The 17625-nt window shown below is 42.8% G+C and overlaps 1 protein-coding gene across 1 annotated transcript; it reads right to left on the bottom strand.

Moving 5' to 3' along the window:
* Nucleotides 1-352: 352 nt before the first annotated feature.
* Prpf38a (pre-mRNA processing factor 38A) lies at nt 353-17452 on the bottom strand. The gene is made up of 10 exons (XM_055628714.1): nt 17143-17452; nt 15293-15452; nt 13313-13434; nt 10784-10869; nt 7895-8005; nt 2838-2950; nt 2196-2222; nt 2011-2108; nt 1534-1582; nt 353-475 (listed from the first exon to the last, which is right to left on the bottom strand). The coding sequence occupies exons 1-10, from the start codon at nt 17270-17272 to the stop codon at nt 433-435; spliced, it is 939 nt and encodes a 312-aa protein (XP_055484689.1). The 5' UTR covers nt 17273-17452; the 3' UTR covers nt 353-432.
* Between the last annotated feature and the right edge of the window lie 173 nt (nt 17453-17625).

Raw genomic sequence — 17625 nt, forward strand, 5'->3', positions numbered from 1 at the left:
GCATGCACAATCTACACGATTCTCAAAGCACGTGATCGTAGAGAAACCAAGAACTAGAGGAAAATGACAACTCTGTCTGGTTTAATTACAAACAAGAAAAGGATCACCAAGTGGCTACATCTTTTCAAGAATCTCGCCAACTCCCAGGTCCTCTCGACCCTTATTAAGTATGAATACCCATAGTTGTTAGGTCAAAACCTGACCTTCATTTGGTCAAAACACCCTTTAAAGATGTTGATAATAATTCAAAGAGATACAAAACTTAGCACCTCTGTAATATGAAAATAAAAACAAAGGACAACCAAACAAGAACTTGATTTTGAAAAATCCAAAATATTCACAGCTGCCTGAGAGGAGATCTTGAGCATTCCACTTAAACAGATGCTCTCATATTCACAGGACGCCATTTGGACTAACGTCAAAATGAATCCATTACTCATTTCCTCTCCGGCTCTTCTTGTGGCTTTTCTTAGACCTGAAATGGAATACATATAACTCATGAAGACAGTGACACTATGTTGACGCTGATGAGGACAGAACATTAGGTGCACTGTGTGTGTGTGTGTGTTGCATGGCTGCATACTTGTGCAAATGCACTTGAGTGCATATGCATGTAAAGGCCGGAAGCTGTGACACTCCTGTCTTCATTTATTGAGGCAGGATGTACTTGCTGGTCAGCGTTTATTGTCAGGTTGACAAAACGGAGTCACTTGGGGAAAAGGAATCTCAGTTGAGGGTTTGTCTACAGCAGAGTAGCCTCTGGCCATGTCTGAGAGACTGTCTTGACTGATGTGGGATAGTCTAGCCCGTGGGGGCAGCACCATCCTGAGGTAGTTGGTTCTAGGCTGTGTGAAAAAGCTAGCCAGTGAGCACTTAGGGAGGGGGAGGCAGGTGGATAGCTCTGAGTTCACGGCCAGCCTGCTCTACCAAGCAAGTCCAGGATAGCCAGGGCTACACAAAAAAAAACTGTCTCAAAAACAAAATAAAACAAAACAAAAAAAAACTTAAAAAATAAAAAAATTGGGCCTTAAAGCCTAGAAGAGTATAGATCTTTCCCTGTCCAAGGCTTTAATTCTCTAAAGAAAACAATGTACAAAAGAAACTGAATTCTGGGATTTATGGAAAAAAAAAAAAAAGGCCTATTTGTCTTTTATCAAGGAACTACAAATACATCAAACCAAATTCCCCATCTTAACTGAAACTTTAACTATTGAATGAAGACTAAGTGTGCGTGCATGACTACGCGTGTGCATGCGTGAGTACGGGTGTGTGTGTACACACCCCTGCATATGCGTGCACACATGTGGAACAGACGTAAACACGGAAGTGTCTTCCTAAATCACTTGACGTTTTGAGACACGGTCTCTTACTGATTGGCTGGTCTGGCTGGCCAGCAAGTCAAGAGGTGTTCCTCGCCAGCACTAAGGTTTCCGGCGCGCCTGGCTGCTAACACAGCTGCTGTGGACTGAGTTCCAGTCCCCATGCTTCCACAAACACAGTGTTCAATTTGTACAGCAGAGCTTTAACCCTTACCTTTCTGGAGACTTTGAGTGGCTCCTATGTCTGTGACTACGGTGGTGCCCTGGAAGAAAAGGCCACTGGGTGAGTTTCTGCTCTCCCACTCTCAGGCCAGCATTGTCACCTCCCCCAGTACCTCTCAGTCTCCTATTACTGTTTTAGCCTGTTCTGGGGACACCACTCAGTACGACACCTCTCTAACCTGGTCGATAGTTGCAGGGAATGCAGAAACAATATCATATATCCAGAGTGTTATGGCTTATGTCACAAAACATTAGCTTAGGCTTTAACATTTATTATACTGGGCCTTACTTCTGTAATTTTGGATTAAAAAAAAAGAAATCCCATTGCCATAGAAAAGTCCTAATAGAAGCTCAGAAAATCCTAATGTAACCCCTACTTTTTAATTTGAGGTCCACCTTTTTCTGCTAGGTAGGCCACCTTGCCATTTCATGCTGCTGGAGTAAGAAGGAAAAGGCCCAAATACTACACCTGGGGACTTAGAGCGCGATCTGTGTCGTCTGTCTCTGGACCTGCTCCGATGGCGCCGTGGACTCTTGCTCCTGTGCCTTTCTCGGCGGGGAGAAGGGCTATAGAAAAGGAACAGCTCAGACATGCTTCGCAATAAACATTTACTTGCCCTCTCAAACCCTTGTCAGAACTGTCTAAGGACCCACCTTCTTCTTTTAGGGGATCTACTCCGCCTATGGAGAGAAGAGATGATTAGTGCGCTGAACATTACACTGCAAAGAGTAAACCCCCCCACACCCCCACTTTTTGTAAGAGAGAGGAATGCTGGGCACCAAACACTTCTGATTCTTAGTAGCTCATTTCTAACACTCTGACCTTGGAACTTTTTTTGACCCATAGGAATAATAGTAAATACAACAAATAGACAATGAAAAAAACACTTGAATGAAAGGACCTGTTTGGCTCTTAAATTATGCCACTATCTTCAGAACTTAACCAGTTTAACCTGCTCAAGGATGGGAGGTACAGAGAAGCTGCCCCAGTCATCCTAATTAATACTACTCTATACCACGGGAAATACATTATCACAACAGGCGAGCAGACATAACTGTATATCCAAGCCCTGCTTGACTCACTGACCACAAACGAAATGAACTGAGAATCTGCCTGCCTCTGTCTCCTGAGTGCTGGGATTAAAGGCATGCTACCAACCCCAGCACAAATGAGGTTTTTAAGGGTGATGGTTCAATAGTAACAGGCAAACAGATACCCTGGCAAACATTCTCTGTAGGCTAATAATTTTCCTTCCATGAAAGTCAAAGTTCCCGGCTGACATGCTGCAGCCCTACCTTCTGGGAGAGCGACTCCGGCTCCTCCTATACCGCAGTGCAGGCGAGCGCCTCGGCTTGTCCAAATCTCGGTAGCTTCTCCGTCGGTGGTCAGGTGAGGGCACTCGTTCCAGCTTGAAAAGAGATACTGGCTTTTAAAGGCCGGCACGCGGAGCAGTTACAGGCCCCCCCCCATTCTGCCCACTGTCCTCTACCAAGTGACTCCACAACAGTGACTTTACTACCTAGTGACGGAAAAGGGGAAGAATACACAGTTCTCAGGAACCTTTTCACTTTTATCAGCTGCCTCCAACTGTGAGTACAATAAGAATAATGTTTATTTCCTTAAGAATGCGAGAGGAAGAGTTAGAAGTAGGTCAGTAATGTTAAATGCAAAGTCAGTGGAATTTAATCTAGCTCTACAAAAAGTGTATGTAACAGCAGGAGTCGGGCACAGTGGCACACGCCTTTAATCCTAGCTCTGGGATGGCTGAGGCAGGTGGATCTCCGTGAGTTCCAGGCCATTCTGATATATACAGTTCCAGGACAGCCAGAGCCACATACGCTGTTTAAAAAAAAAAAAAAAACAACAACAAAAAGAGAAAGCGTAGCAATACCCAGATGGTTATCTACATATAACCTGCTGTTACTAGAAATAAGGACTTCTTGGACAAATGTCTACTTTCATGTTTGCAGCAGAAGTAGACAAGAGGAGTCTAGAACACACCACCATCATATTGCTTAAACTATGACAACAAAGCATCACCTTGGGCGGACACTAAAGAACCAACATGACTTTGTGTCTGTCTTACTGCATGAGAAATTCCAGGCAGACAGTGTCCTGGACTGTAGCCTTTTCATTATGAAAACATAAATGCTGATATAGAAAATTTCCCCCTTACTAAAATTCCAGGTAAAGGAAACGAAGATATAAAAGTTATAAGTAAGATATATCACCAGTATATAACCCACCTAAGCACTGACCTTCAGTGGACCCAAATATTACAGGGAGACAGGGCCAGGGGGATGGCTCAGTGCTCACACCACGAGAAAAAAGAGAACATGAGCATGAGAGAATGAGACTATGCCAGCCAAACATGGCGGCTCACACCTAGCACTTAGGAAGATGGAAGCAGGAAGAGCAGGAGACTGAGGTCACCTTAGGCTATGCAGCGTGTTCACGGTCTGCCTGGGTTACTCAAGACCCTATCTAAAAAGAGAAACAACTATAAAAAGCCTGTATTTGTTCATTTCCCAGAGAAGAGCACACCAATCCTGCACGACTTCTGGCCACAGAGGCTAGCCTCTCCTCTTGTATTCACTCTAAAGGGAACTGAGACACCTCATTTGCACTGTCCGGGACCCATGGCAACATCTGTACTTCCTCTCTTGCTTTTTAAGTGTTTTATACTTAAAGCATTCTTTTTTTAATAATTTAATTAATTTTATTTTACGTGCATTAGTGTGAAGGTGTCAGATCCGTTAGAATTGGTATTACAGACAGTTGTGAGCTGCCATGTGGTTGCTGGGAATTGAACCCAGGTCCTTTGGAAGAGCACACAGTGCTCTTAATCACTGAGCCATCTCTCCAGCCCCTGAAGCATTCTTATTCTGTGTATATGTGTTTTGCTCTGCATGTGTGTCTTGTACACTGTATATGTACAGTGCTTACAGAGGCCAGAAGACGAACTGGAGTTAGAAAAGATGCCATGTGGGCGCTGGGAATTAAACCTCTGTCCTCTGGAGGTGCAGCCAATGCTTTTAACTGCTGAGCCATCTCTCCAGCCTGTGTATATTTTTAATTCTCTGAGGCCACAACAGCAAAGTGCCTGTCCGAAATGTTTACCTTCCAAGACCAATTACCGATTTTGGTACCAATTTGCATAGACTGAAATGCACTGTTCTTTTTCTTCAAACCGTATTAACTTTAGGTTGCTGTTATAGGACACAAAGATTTCCCTACACAACACGTATGGCTATGAACACAGGTTTACTGCAGTAGCTCTTACCTATAAGCCTCTTGGTGTTTTTTTCCTGGAAACATATTTTAGATTTTTCCAGAGAGGACAGATACACTACTTAATCTGAGAAAGGGTTTACTATGCTCTCCACATACTAAATTACTATATGTTTTGGGATTTTGTTGTTTTAGTTTTCTGAGGCACGGTCTTGCTAAATATAGCATCAGGTGGTCTGCAGCCTGTGTAGCCCAGGCTAGACTTCAGACTCCTAATTTGTGTTTATCTCCTAGGTGCTGGGATTTCAGACAACCACACCCACTAGATTTAGGAAACTGTTTTCAGAAACTGTTATTGTAGTATGATTTGACTGCCCTTATTTTCTAAACAACATGAAAGCCATGATTTTTCTTTACTATTGTGTATGTGTACTAGAAATTGAACCTAGGGCCTGAAGCATGTTAGGTAAGTATGCTACTACTGAGCTGGAGCTTAGCTTCATAATACAATTTTTTTTTAAAGATTTATTTATTGTTTATACCGTTTTCTGCCTGCATGGCAGAAGAGGGTGTCAGATCTCATTATAGATGGTTGTAAGCCATCATGTGGTTCTGGGAATTGAACTTGGGACCTTTGGAAGAACAGTCAGGGCTCTTAATCACTGAGCCATCTCTCCAGCCCCCATAATACAATTTTTAACAATTTACTTCCCAAACTTTTCCATGATAGTGTTTAATTGGTTTGTTACATTCTGTAGCACATTCCTCTACAAGTAATTTATCATTTCCTTTACAATGTTTCTATTTTCATGATTTCTCTTAATTTTGTTTCATCTTAATGGTATTCAAAACCTGTGACATTACTCTGGATTAAAGGTGTATGTGGGGGACTAGGCCTGGAACAAATATTTCTAAAAAGTTTTTTATGCTTGGTGTACTAGACACAGGCCTTTAATCCCAGTACCCAAGTGGATTTCTGAGTTTGAGGCTAGCCTGCTCTACATCGTGAAACCCTGTCTCTTAAGAAACAAAACAAACAAACAAAAAAACAAACAAAAAAACAAAACACCCCATAAAACCATGTCTTTTATGTTAGCAACAAAAAACCAAAAGGGATTTAGGAATAACGTAACAGGAAGTCTAGAAGAACTGAGTGTAGGGAGCCCGCACAAGTCTGAGGTAAACCTCTAATAACCCGTTAAAGCCTTAGCCCATGTTTGTGGATGTTGATGCCATTGCCATCTCTGTTCCCAGGGATTCAGTTACAAACTAAACGGAATTTTTCTTCTTAAAAAAAGATAATAATTCCTGCTGAATGTGTGTATTTGTGAGAGTGCACAGACACACTTGCACGTAAGGGTCGGTGCCCTTAGGGGCTAGAGGGTGTTACACTCTCCTGGAGCTACAGTTGGAGGCTTGGTGAGCCATCTCACAGGGGTGCTGTGCAGACTCCACTGCTTTCGTGACTGAGCGGCTACTGCTCTTAGATGAGCTGGATCTCCAGCCCCTCGGCAATTGTACCCATAATCCCAATAGAGTTCATCGTTTGCATCAGAACAGTGGATCTCAGGCTACAGAGACAGCTTAGTGGTTAGAGCACTTGGCTCCCAGTAACCTGTAACTTCAGCTCTAGGGTCTCCACGCGCACCTGCACTCGTGCACATACCCACACACAGACAAACACAGAGACAACAGACGATGGAGCAAAAGAGCAAAGCTCCTACTGAAGAAGAGTAAAAGCAGCACGTGGTGTCCTACGTGTCAAGACTTACTATGCAGCTGCACAGTTGGGCAGGGTCCTACTTGCACACATTGGCCAGCAGAAGAAACTGATCACAGACAGAACATTTTCAACTGAGAATTTTTGTAAAGATGGCAAAGCAGAGAAGAGGAGGAAAAGAAAGAAGAAAAAAGGAAGACCACAGGGACAGGGATTCCATGTTGAAGAAAAATAATTAGATTACCTTTTCACCAACACAAAAACCTAACTTGAGGTTAGCTTTTTAGTTCTGGGGACAGGACCTCACTGTGCAACACTGGCTGGCTTTGCCTCGGGAGGGCTCCAAGTAAAGGTGTGTGCCACTCTGGCCATTTCTTTCTCATTTCTTGCATTTCCTTCTGGCCCTTTATTTAATCACAAATACTGTAGAAATACTTCATTATAAGCACTTCTACATCATCACTTTTACTATGAGCAGTTCCACGTTATCATTATTTTAATGACTGCTTAATAACCATGTTAATAATCACGGACTCCTCAGTTCTTGACAGCTAGGGAGCTTAGTTATCTTCAACTTTTCAGCATAATTATTAATTCTAACGAAACATGACCATGCAGCACGAAACTTCGCTCCTTAGAGTATGTTAAAGCATGACAAGAGTCTTATCCAAGGTTTTTATTACCTTTGCTTCACAGACAAGGTAAGTGAGTACTGCAGCACAGCAGGGTCTGGGTACTTCAGGGGCAGAACATGCATTTAGCACAGGCAAGACTGTGGATTCAACCCCAGCACAAAGGGAGAGAAATCAGGACTGTTAAGGTCACAGCACTGCTGTACTGACCTTATATAATGTTGACGTTTTCAAGCCAAGAGGGATTTGACTCTAATGCTCATCATTTTAGCAAGAATACAGTTCTTCATTTTTTAGGCATGGGCCTTTGATCCTAGCATTCCTTAGGCAGATATGAAATCTAGCCAGATCCACACAATATGGCCTTCAAAAAAAAAGGACCTCCAAAATCATTAATTAATTAATTCATTCATTCACAAAAAATGTAAAAAGAAAAGGTTATCATTAACTTAAAAACTAAAGCATTGGGTGGAAAGGCAGCCTTACCAGGCCACAGAGGAGGACAAAGCAGACAGTCCTGATGAGACCTGATAGGCTAGGGTCAGATGGAAGGGGAGGAGGTCCTCCCCTATCAGTGGGTTAGGGGAGGGGCATAGGGAGAGATGAGGGAGGGAGGGGAGGAGACAAGGGAGGGAGCTACAGCTGGGATACAAAGTGAATAAATTGTAATAAATAAAATAATTAAAACAGAACAAAAACAAACTAAAGCTTGAAAAATAAGGGCTACTTCCTTTCTTGCTAACCCTTACAGCTTTCATACATGCCTTACCTTCTCATCTTCCTCTTCCTCCTCTTCACTAGACTCCACGTCATCCATGTCCTCTTCCAGAGCACTAACTCGAGGCTCTAGTTGCTCGGCTTCCTCTAGCACATAACGTTTCTAAAGAAGACACAGTGAAAGTTAAAAGACACTGCCATTTCTTCCATGTTTGGATCCTAACACTGAGCTTCTGGGGTTGACAGAAAAGCCATGGAAGCACAGCTTGGATATGATATTACTTTCCTAAGTAGTCAATATACCTGGAATCCACGTGCTTTTTAAGTTCCCCTACAAGTAGAAACAGAATGCTTAAGAGAACAAGTTCATTTTCAATTGCTTCTATTTCCTGTGTTCTTATACTATAAGGTCAATGCATTGTCAATCAGTTTGTGTGTAGTCAAAAATGTTAACTTCAGGGCTGGAGAGATGATTCAGCAATTAAGAACACTTGTTGCACTTGAAGAGGATCTGAGTTCAGTCCCCAGGACCCACATGGTAACGCACCAGTTCCAAGGGAACCCAGGTCCTCTTCTGGCACTCTCTGGTGGAAGCTGAGAACTGATTCTCAAAGGTTGTCCTCTGGCCCTACACACAGCACGTGCGTACACGCACACATGTATGCACACACGCACACATGTATGCACACACACCAATGATTAATAAAAATAAAATCTAAAAAGCAAATGTTTTAATTTAATTAATTACACAGCATTCTGCCTGCACACCAGAAGAGGACACCAGATCTCATTATAGATGGCTGTGAGCTACCATGTGGTTGCTGGGAGCTGAACTCAGGACCTTTGGAAGAGCAGCCAGTGCTCTTAACCTCTGGGCGTCTCTCCAGCCCCCAAATGTTTTAATCTCTTAAAGACACATTTGTTAATTTGCGTGTGACACATGTACACGAGTGTGCAAATATATATGCCCATGCTTGCCCATGGAGGCCAGAGCAGGACCTTGGGTGTGCTTGGTCTCTACCTTACCATACTAAGGCGAGTCTTTGCCTAAACTGGAAGTATATCATCTTGGCTATGCTAAGGAAGTTTGGAGGATTTGTCTATCTCTGCCTGCCAAGCTGGGGTTACTCGCACTTAGAGCCATGCTTTGTAGATGGGTGCTGGGGACTTGAACTCAGGTCCTCATGTTTACAGAACAAACACTAACCCACTGAGCAATTTCCTCAGCACTGGGTGTCTTGTTTTTTGTTGTTGTTTATTTTGAGGGAGTTGGTAGGTTGTTTTTGAGACAGTGTCTCACTATGAAGGCTTGGTTGTCCTACAACTAAACCAAGGTCTTTCAAATTCAGAGACCACTTTCTAAGTGCTAGGATTAAACCCTTGCACCACAATGCCTGGCACAATAACCTTTCAGTAAGGGTGTTTAGTTTTTTCACATATGCCATGGAACTCATGTGGAGGTCAGAGCACAATCTTAGTGTCATTTCCTGCCTCCACTTTGAGGCAAGGTCTCTTGCTCACTGCTGTGTAGGCCAGGTTAGCTGAACTGCAAGCTCCTGGCAATTATCCTGTCTCTGTCTTCCATCTCCCAGAAGTGTACTCTGTGTAGGTTCTGAGGCTCTGAACTCAGGTGTCAGGCTCGTGCAGCAATAAGCCATTTGCTCTGCCCTAAGGATTCTTCCTTTTTTTTGTAAATAAGACCTCCTATGTAGCTACTGGCTGTCCTGAAATTAACATCTCCTTGCGTCAGCCTCTGGAGTACGAGGGATTAAAGATGCACCATCCCATTCAAGTTGCCTTTTTTGACACAACAAACATGGTATATTTAAAGTAGAAAACTTACATTTTAATATATAAGTACATGCTTGAAATTGTCATTACAATCAAGATAGTAAATTTCTTCCTCTCATTCCTTTAAACTGTCCTGAAGGTCTACTTTAGAGATGGAAGGAGAGGAAAAAGTGGCTAACAGTCACAGGTATCACAACCCGGCTGACTTCTTTCCCTACAGTTACACATTAGGCAGAACAATTTCTTGATTCCTTCATTCCTTCCTTTCTTGTCTCAGTATGGAACCCTGGCTGGCTTGGAACTTCCTAGGTAGACCAGGCTAGCCTTAAACTCAAACAGAAATGCCTGCCTCAGCCTCCTAAATGCTGGGACTGAAAGCATGCACTACTACACCTGGCATAATTTCCTTTGAGTCCAGCCCTCCCCAATCCCGAATCTGACCTCTTTTCTTCTCAGTAAGAATTTCTCATTTTATACATAGGCTCTACAATAACACAGGGACTTGGGCTACCTGCTCATTCAGTCAGCTCTCCCCTACAGCACACTCCATTTCACTTCAGGTTATCCACCATATCTTTTTTCTCGTGATAGGCTGCAAAGTAGTTTTAAAACTGAAAATCATATCTTAGGCAGGCATGGTGGTGAAAGCCTATAATCCCAGTTTGTGGAAGACACAGAGGAGGTGAGAGGGCAGCCTGGTTTATATGGTCATTTCCAGGCCAGTTATTGTTATATGGCCAAGACCACATCCAAAAACAACAAAACACCACCAAGCACTGCACAAACTCGGGAGGACTGAGGTGCTTCATGGATAATCATCACTTGGGATATGAGCCAAGATGATAAACAAGAAGTTTAAGGGATTGAATGCCTACCTTCTCATTCCAAATTACCTTTTTCTGTTTCATAGCCTAACTTACAAATTTGAAAAGACAATACTCCAGCTACAACATCTGTGATAATACATCCTGAAAAAACCTTTTTTCTATTCATTTTCAAACCCAGCAGGAAACATTACCTGTTTCTATCCATTCCCATCCTCTATAAATTTTGCTGTAAGCACTTATTAAGACATCCTTAAGGCTTCTGTGTTTCAGTAAGCGTTTGTGTGGAGGTAAGAGGTGACTAATGATAGACCATTGTCTCTTACCTGCAGCCGTGGCAAAATGATATCACAGACTCTCTCACTGTGCAGTAGGTCATCAATGAACTCATCCACATGCATCAGTTCAAACTCTGGAAGAGAAAACAATCAGTTCAAGCACCCTGGACATGACTCTGTTAACTAAAAAGTAGCAAGATCATGAAATTTTAATATGAAGTGCCCTATAGGCCATGTCTATTTATTATTTATTGACTTTGGAGATGAGAACTGAACCTAGGGCCTTGTGCTTGCCTAGCTACTGCTCAGCCAGAGCTCATCCCCAGCTGTAGCACTGTGCTCCTGGGCTAAGTCTCCAACCCCCTTTAAAAACTTTTAATTACATTTATTATTTATTGCATGCGTGCACACACAAGCATGTACGTGTGCACATGCTTTGGCCACAGTATGTGTGCAAGGGTCAGGGAAAAGCCTCCCAAAAGCCTTCCTCTCCTCCCACCTTGTGGGACCCAGGCTTACGTCAGCCTTACAGAAGGGATCAGCCCAACCAAGACTAAGAGATGAACAAGTCTGTTCCATGTAACAGAAGGGCGGTCAGTATAGTTCAATGGTAGGGTGCTTGCCTTGTATGAGCTTATAAAGTCAATTCCTACCAACACCACCAGAATAACAAAACCAAAAACAGGAGACACAAACATAAAAGTTAACCCACAGTTTTGAATTACGTAGGATAATCTTGAATAGATGGGTAACTCAAGATTATATAACTCCAGTTAATTTTAATAGGTCACCTAATTGTAATTTCTCTCATTAACTCATAATGTCCCTGAATATACAGCATTTCTATTATAGGGCCTGTGGTCAGCGCAACAGGTAAAACCACTTGCTACACAAGCCTGATGGTCTGAGCTGGATCCTGGAACCCACAGCGGAAGAAGTGGACCAACTCTCAGATTCTTTTGTCTTCTGCCCTTGCACCACAGCACACATGTGCTTACAACCACACACGCAGACAAATCAGTAAAACAAAGAGCTATTTTTATAGTTTAAAAGCAGTAGTCTTTAGAATGTCCGTACTAACATTATCTTAGTTTTACGATTCTCAGTTACAAGTGCCTCTGCATGCCTCTGTCACCCTATTTAAAAAGCATCTACTATGTTCATCAGGGAGTCGACGGGGCGCACTTAACATACCCTCATGTACAGAACTACCACAGAACAAAAACTTACCTGGCCTAAAGAGTCAACACTGTGAGAAACACCATCTTACTTAACCTTGTTCCAGAATGACCACAGTAATGCCCACCTGTTCAGCATGCTGCATCCAGTCCATGACAATAACATCTGGACCATCACCAACTCTCGATATATACTGTTTCCATGAAGATATGCTTTGTTCTGTTTTTTGTTCTTCTTGTGTACTAGCCCTGGCTGTCCTGGACTTGCTTTGTAGACTAGTCTTGAATGAAGATCTGCCTGCCTGTGCCACCCAAGTGCTGGAATTAAGTGCATGGGCCACCACAGCCGGCAAAGATATGTTTGAGAATTCTGAGATTGAGAATTTCTGAGACAAAAATCTTAAATCTGAAACAATCTCAAATCTGAAACTTTGGAACATGGCCATCATGCTCATTATGCTTTGGATTTTGGAGTATTTGAGGTTTCTGGATAGAGATGCTATACAACGGTCCCAAAACCTGACATGCCCTGAAACCTGCAGCAATCTGGCCATTTTGAGTAAGGGATATTTATCTTATACTAAATTGCTACTTTTTTATATCCCAAAGAAGGTGTGTCTCTGAGAGGTTCTGATTATATCACCACAAACCCTTCCTCAGCACAGGTGTGTCTCCGAGGGCAAGGTCTGTAGCTCAGTGGCAGAACACTCACCTCACATGCACAATTCTCCAATACTCCCTCCCTAGGCTCAGTTCTCCAATACTCTCCCTCCCAAGATGACAGGCATGTCAACGCACACCTGTAATTCCCATATTTGGGAGGCAGAGACCAGAGAACCAGAAGTTTGAGGTCATCCTCAGCAACAGTGTTGAAGGTCAGCCTGGGTTATGTGCTCTCAAAACAAGACAAAAGAAAACAAAGGTATGTCTATAAAATGCCTAGAGATGTCTCCTTGCATATGCTTAGCATTTTTCAGTGGAGTCCCTACATGAATAACACAAGTTTGCTTAGGCCAAAAAGTACAGCACAGCATGGAATACAGTCCTAGAGAAGAACCCTGCAGGGGAGAAAAACGTGAAACTGTAGTACTTGGAAACTGATCTTGGGCAGGCTAAAACAGTTTTTATAAAGAATCCATCTACATCTACATCTTGTGGATGAAGCACGTGAGGAAGCTCTATCTGATGTACGTCAGTGTTTAACCAAAAATGGAGCAGAAAAGAGAGGCAGCCGTGTTCAAAAAGCTCATGTTTCCAATGAGGGAGACGGAAAATTCGATTGAAGACAGCAACAATACAGATGAAGAGAAACATTTAGTGTATGTGGAAATGAGTAGAGAAGCGAGTAAAATATAAATGGCTGAGGAATAACAGCCTAGAGACTTGGCATCATACTCACCTCCATTTCGGTTCTGGCTCTTGATTTTTCGGTAATCATTGTACAAAGGCTCCAAGTACTTGTAGCAATCAATTGCAGTTCCTGTCAGCCTCATGTAAAGTGCCCCCAACATCCGGACATACCTAACAGAGATGATTGTGAAAACAATAGGCCATCCTACAAGTTCCAGAGTTTTATAACTGGCTTTTCTCATGACAATGTTGAATAAAAGTGTTCTGCTTTGTTTATTTCTTATCAGATAAAGTCATAATTCTAAAGGTTGTATAGAACAGATGATGACTAAATTATGGAGGTGTAATCAACTTTCTAATCTTACAATTACTAGCTGTTCAGGGTTGGTACATGCTGCTTAACTTTAAGATAGATCACCTGTAAAACCTCACAGAATTAGCCTCAGATTTCAAAAAGTCAGGAAGTTTAACACACTAGGCATAATGTTTTATAACAATACCAGAGCACATATACATAGGCACAAATGTAGGTTCTGGAAAAAGGTGAAAGCCATATACGTTAAAATCCTTTGCAATGCCAGGTACATGCCTGTAATCCCAGCACTCAGGGAGCCAGAGGCAGGTAGATCTATCTCTGTGAGTTTGAGACCAGCCTGGTCTTACAAATTGAGTCCAGTACACCCAAGACTACACAGAGAAACCCTGTCTTGAAAATAAATAAATAGATAAAAATTAAAAACCTACTTCGTAAGTTACCAACTTTGATAACAGACATTTACCTTGTTTTCTCAAGCTCTAAAATGGAGAAGCCGCTACCTAACTCACAGCCTTGGTGCGACCAAATAAATGCAAGGAAAACTGTAGTGTTACAAAGAACATGGGCATGTGTTAAGTCTTTATAAAGTTAGCTGGGTTTTTTTTTTTTTTTTTTTTTATAATTTTAAATTTTTTGGTAATATCTTTTTCTTTATCTCATGTTTCTAATTCCTTACTCAAATCTCCATTTGAAATCCAAGCTAAATCGTATGAGAAGAACAGTATAGCAAAGAATAAGCATTCTGACAGGAATGATATAGCTGAGGTCTCACACTCAAGAGGCAGAGGATGGAGAATTGCCATAAATACAAAGCCAGCCAGGGCTACATTGTAAGGCAGATCTCAATTAAAAAACAAAACTCACAAAAGGAAAATGAACTCTGAAGCCAGCTCTGCCTCCCCAGTTCACAGCCCTGCATTTGTTCTACCAGTGTTTACCTCTGCCACAGATCTGACACTTACTAGTTGTCTGACCTTAAGCAAATCACTTACAATCCCTGTGTCTCAGTTTCTGCCCATGTATGATAAGCATAATATTTTTAAAGCAGTGGTGTGAAAACTGGATGAATTACTATATATAAAGCCCTTAAAACACACCATGATTCACAGTCAGCATAGCCACCTCCTACACTGCCTCTGAATTCCTTGAGAATGGCTAACAGGGAACAGCTGATGATTTTACCATGCCCTGGATAAGATACAGCGCTAACCTGTGAACTAACACCCTGGGTTATAGGACTCCCACCTCTGGTGCCTACCAGCATATCATTCGGATGAGACAGTTTGTGTTTGTGTGTGTGTGTATGTATACATACAAATATTATATGTGCATATTTATTTAATCTGTGAAACCCTTTTGGGGGAGGAGGAAGTTACCAAGATAAAATAGAAAGTCTACATAACCACACAGACAAAATCCAAGTTCAAGGGCCTGTGGAAATGAGACACATAACATTCAGTCCTACTAACAAAGCCAGTTCTGAACCACTAAAATTTTTGTACTAGTTAAGATTGTACTCAGTTGGGGGCTGGAGAGATGGCTCAGAGGTTAAGAGCACTGGCTGTTCTTCCTAAGGTCCTGAGTTCAACTACCAGCAACCATATGGTGGCTCACAACCATCTATAATGAGATTTGGGGTCCTGACAGGTATACAAGCAGACAGAACACTGTATACATAATAAATAAATCATAAAAAAAAAAGATTGTACTCACTTGAAATCTTCATTTTTTATGAACTCAACAATGATATCCTTCTCAGGCTGAATTTGAAGCATCTTCAAAGTTAAACACAGAAAAGGAGTTGGCTTTATGTTTCCTCCATACACACCGCCCACGAACCTCAATTCCATGGCTTTGTCGACTACAAGTTCAGCTAAAACAACCAAAAACAAACAGTTGACATCTCAGACATATTAAAGGCCTTCGCATTCTTGTTTAGAAGGTTAAATAGCCAACAAGAATTTAATATTAGAACAAGAGCTTATTAATAATAGTAGTAAAAATGACAGCCTGAAAAACAAACCGAGCATGGTGGCACATGTTTTCAATCCCAGCACTCAGGAGGCAGAGGCAGGCAGATCTCTGAGTTCGAGGCCAGCCTGGTCTACAGAGAGAGTTCCAGGACAGCTAGGGCTACACAAGCCTGGAACTACCCCATTGAAGGAAGAAACACCCCTTATCCCAGCGCCCACTAATTGTTTAGTTCATCAAAGAAGGATAGGACTCAAGAGTCCTTATACAACAATTCCTGGAGAAAAAAAGTCCTGTCACTACCACCAGATGCCAGCGGGTAATGGCACGCGCCTTTAATTCAGCACTTGAGAGGCAGAGGCAGGAGGATCTCTGTAAGTTTTATACCAGCCTGTTCTACAGATTGAATTCCAGGATAACCAGGGCTCCACAGAGAAACCCTTTCTCAAAAATAAAATAAAATAAAATAAAAATAAAAACCAACCATCCAACCAACCAAACATTTCCTATCAATTGTCCTGATTTCCAGCGGGGGGAAAAAAAAAAAAAAAAAAAGTTAAGTGATTTATATGCTCAGATCCACAGCTAGATTCCCAGCACATGAATTTGAACAAAGGTAGGAAAACTGCTAAGACATACTCTCAAGCACTTATATAACCCAGCACACAGGAGCCAGCAGCACATCACTGCTGAGTTCTGAGGCCAGCTTGGTCTACAAAGACAGCTTCAGGATAGCCAGCACTTCAGAGAAACCCTGTCTTAAAACACACACACACACACACACACACACACACACACACGAAAAAAAGGAGGAGGAGGACAAGGTAGAGGTGGTACATAAGGCAAAGGCAAATGGATCTTTGTATGTTCAAGGCCAGTCTGGTCTACACAATGAGACCCTGTCTCAAAAAAAAAAAAAAAATTCCAAAAGAAAAAGTAGAACTTGTATTGGAACAGAGAATATACCTCAGTGGTACAGCGCTTCCCCGGCAAGTGCTAACTCCTGCGTTCAAGTCCCTAGTACCCCAGTAAGAAAATAAATTAACTTGCATTAGTAATCAAGAATGAAAATACTACGCCATTTAAGAATTTGGTTACAGGCATGGTGACGCTCCTTTAGCATCGTCAGAAACTGAATACAGTTCTAGGAGCTGTATTCAGCCCCTGAGGTCAATAGTTTGGGAGACAGCAGGCTATCAAACAACGGAGCGGCTCAAAGAACCTAAAGAAATCCTTCAGCATCAAGACCGACCCCGTCAGCCAGACGGATCACTGTGAGTTCGAAGCCAGTCTGGTCTACAGCGTGAGTTTCAGGACAGCCAGGGCCACACAGAGAAACCCCGTCTCGAAAATACAAAAACAGACAACAACAACAACAAACAAAACAAACAAACAAAAGAAACAAAAAGAAGAAAGAATGAAGAAGAAAAGAAAGAGCGTGTCAAATCCGTTTGTGTCCTCACTCACTGTGTAGTGCAAGTGTGGGTACGAAGCAGTTTGCGTGAATGGGTGACACTCTTCTCCAGTGCCGCCCCCGGGGGAGGGTTCTACCCTTCCTCAGCCAGAAGAAAGCAGCGCCCGCCGCCACTCACCCGTGAGTCCGAAACATTCTTCCTTCCAGTACTTGGACTCGTAGATTCGTGTCCGGATGATCTTCTCCACCAGATACTGAGGGTTGGTGCCGTGGATGCTGTGAGCATCCTTCACCGTCCGGTTCGCCATTTCAGAACGCCTTCAGTTATACTTCCGTCGGCTTTCTCAATACGTCACAGCCAAGTTAAAAAAAAAAAAAAAAAAAGTCGACGGGGGCTGGGAGAAGAGCGAAGAGCGACCGGCGGAGTAAGCGGAAGCCGCGACGCGGAAGCCCCCTTGCCCGGATCTACGCACTGGCCTTGTGAGCTACGGCTGCAGCAGCTTGGCGGAAGTGCGTCATGCGTCGGCGGGCGGGGCGAGGGGGTTGGGTAAGACCAATCAGAATCGGCCTGTGGGCGGGGTTACGGCTCGTGGCGCGAAAAGTTTGCTCCGCGGACTTCCCTTCCCGCTGGGCTACGCGGTGCGGAGCGCGGTTCCCTGAG

Source organism: Psammomys obesus, unplaced genomic scaffold, assembly GCF_907164565.1.
Source record: "Psammomys obesus unplaced genomic scaffold, mPsaObe1.curated_primary_1811, whole genome shotgun sequence".
Taxonomy (NCBI): Eukaryota; Metazoa; Chordata; class Mammalia; order Rodentia; family Muridae; genus Psammomys; species Psammomys obesus.

Excerpts from the sequence above, each read along its gene's own strand:
- Prpf38a (XM_055628714.1), bottom strand. The coding sequence starts at position 17,272 with ATGGCGAACCGGACGGTGAAGGATGCTCACAGCATCCACGGCACCAAC. Across the intron at positions 13,435-15,292 it reads ATAAAAAATGAAGATTTCAA|GTATGTCCGGATGTTGGGGG; the intron begins GTGAGTACAATC and ends CATCTCTGTTAG. Across the intron at positions 8,006-10,783 it reads TCATTTTGCCACGGCTGCAG|AAACGTTATGTGCTAGAGGA; the intron begins GTAAGAGACAAT and ends TGTCTTCTTTAG.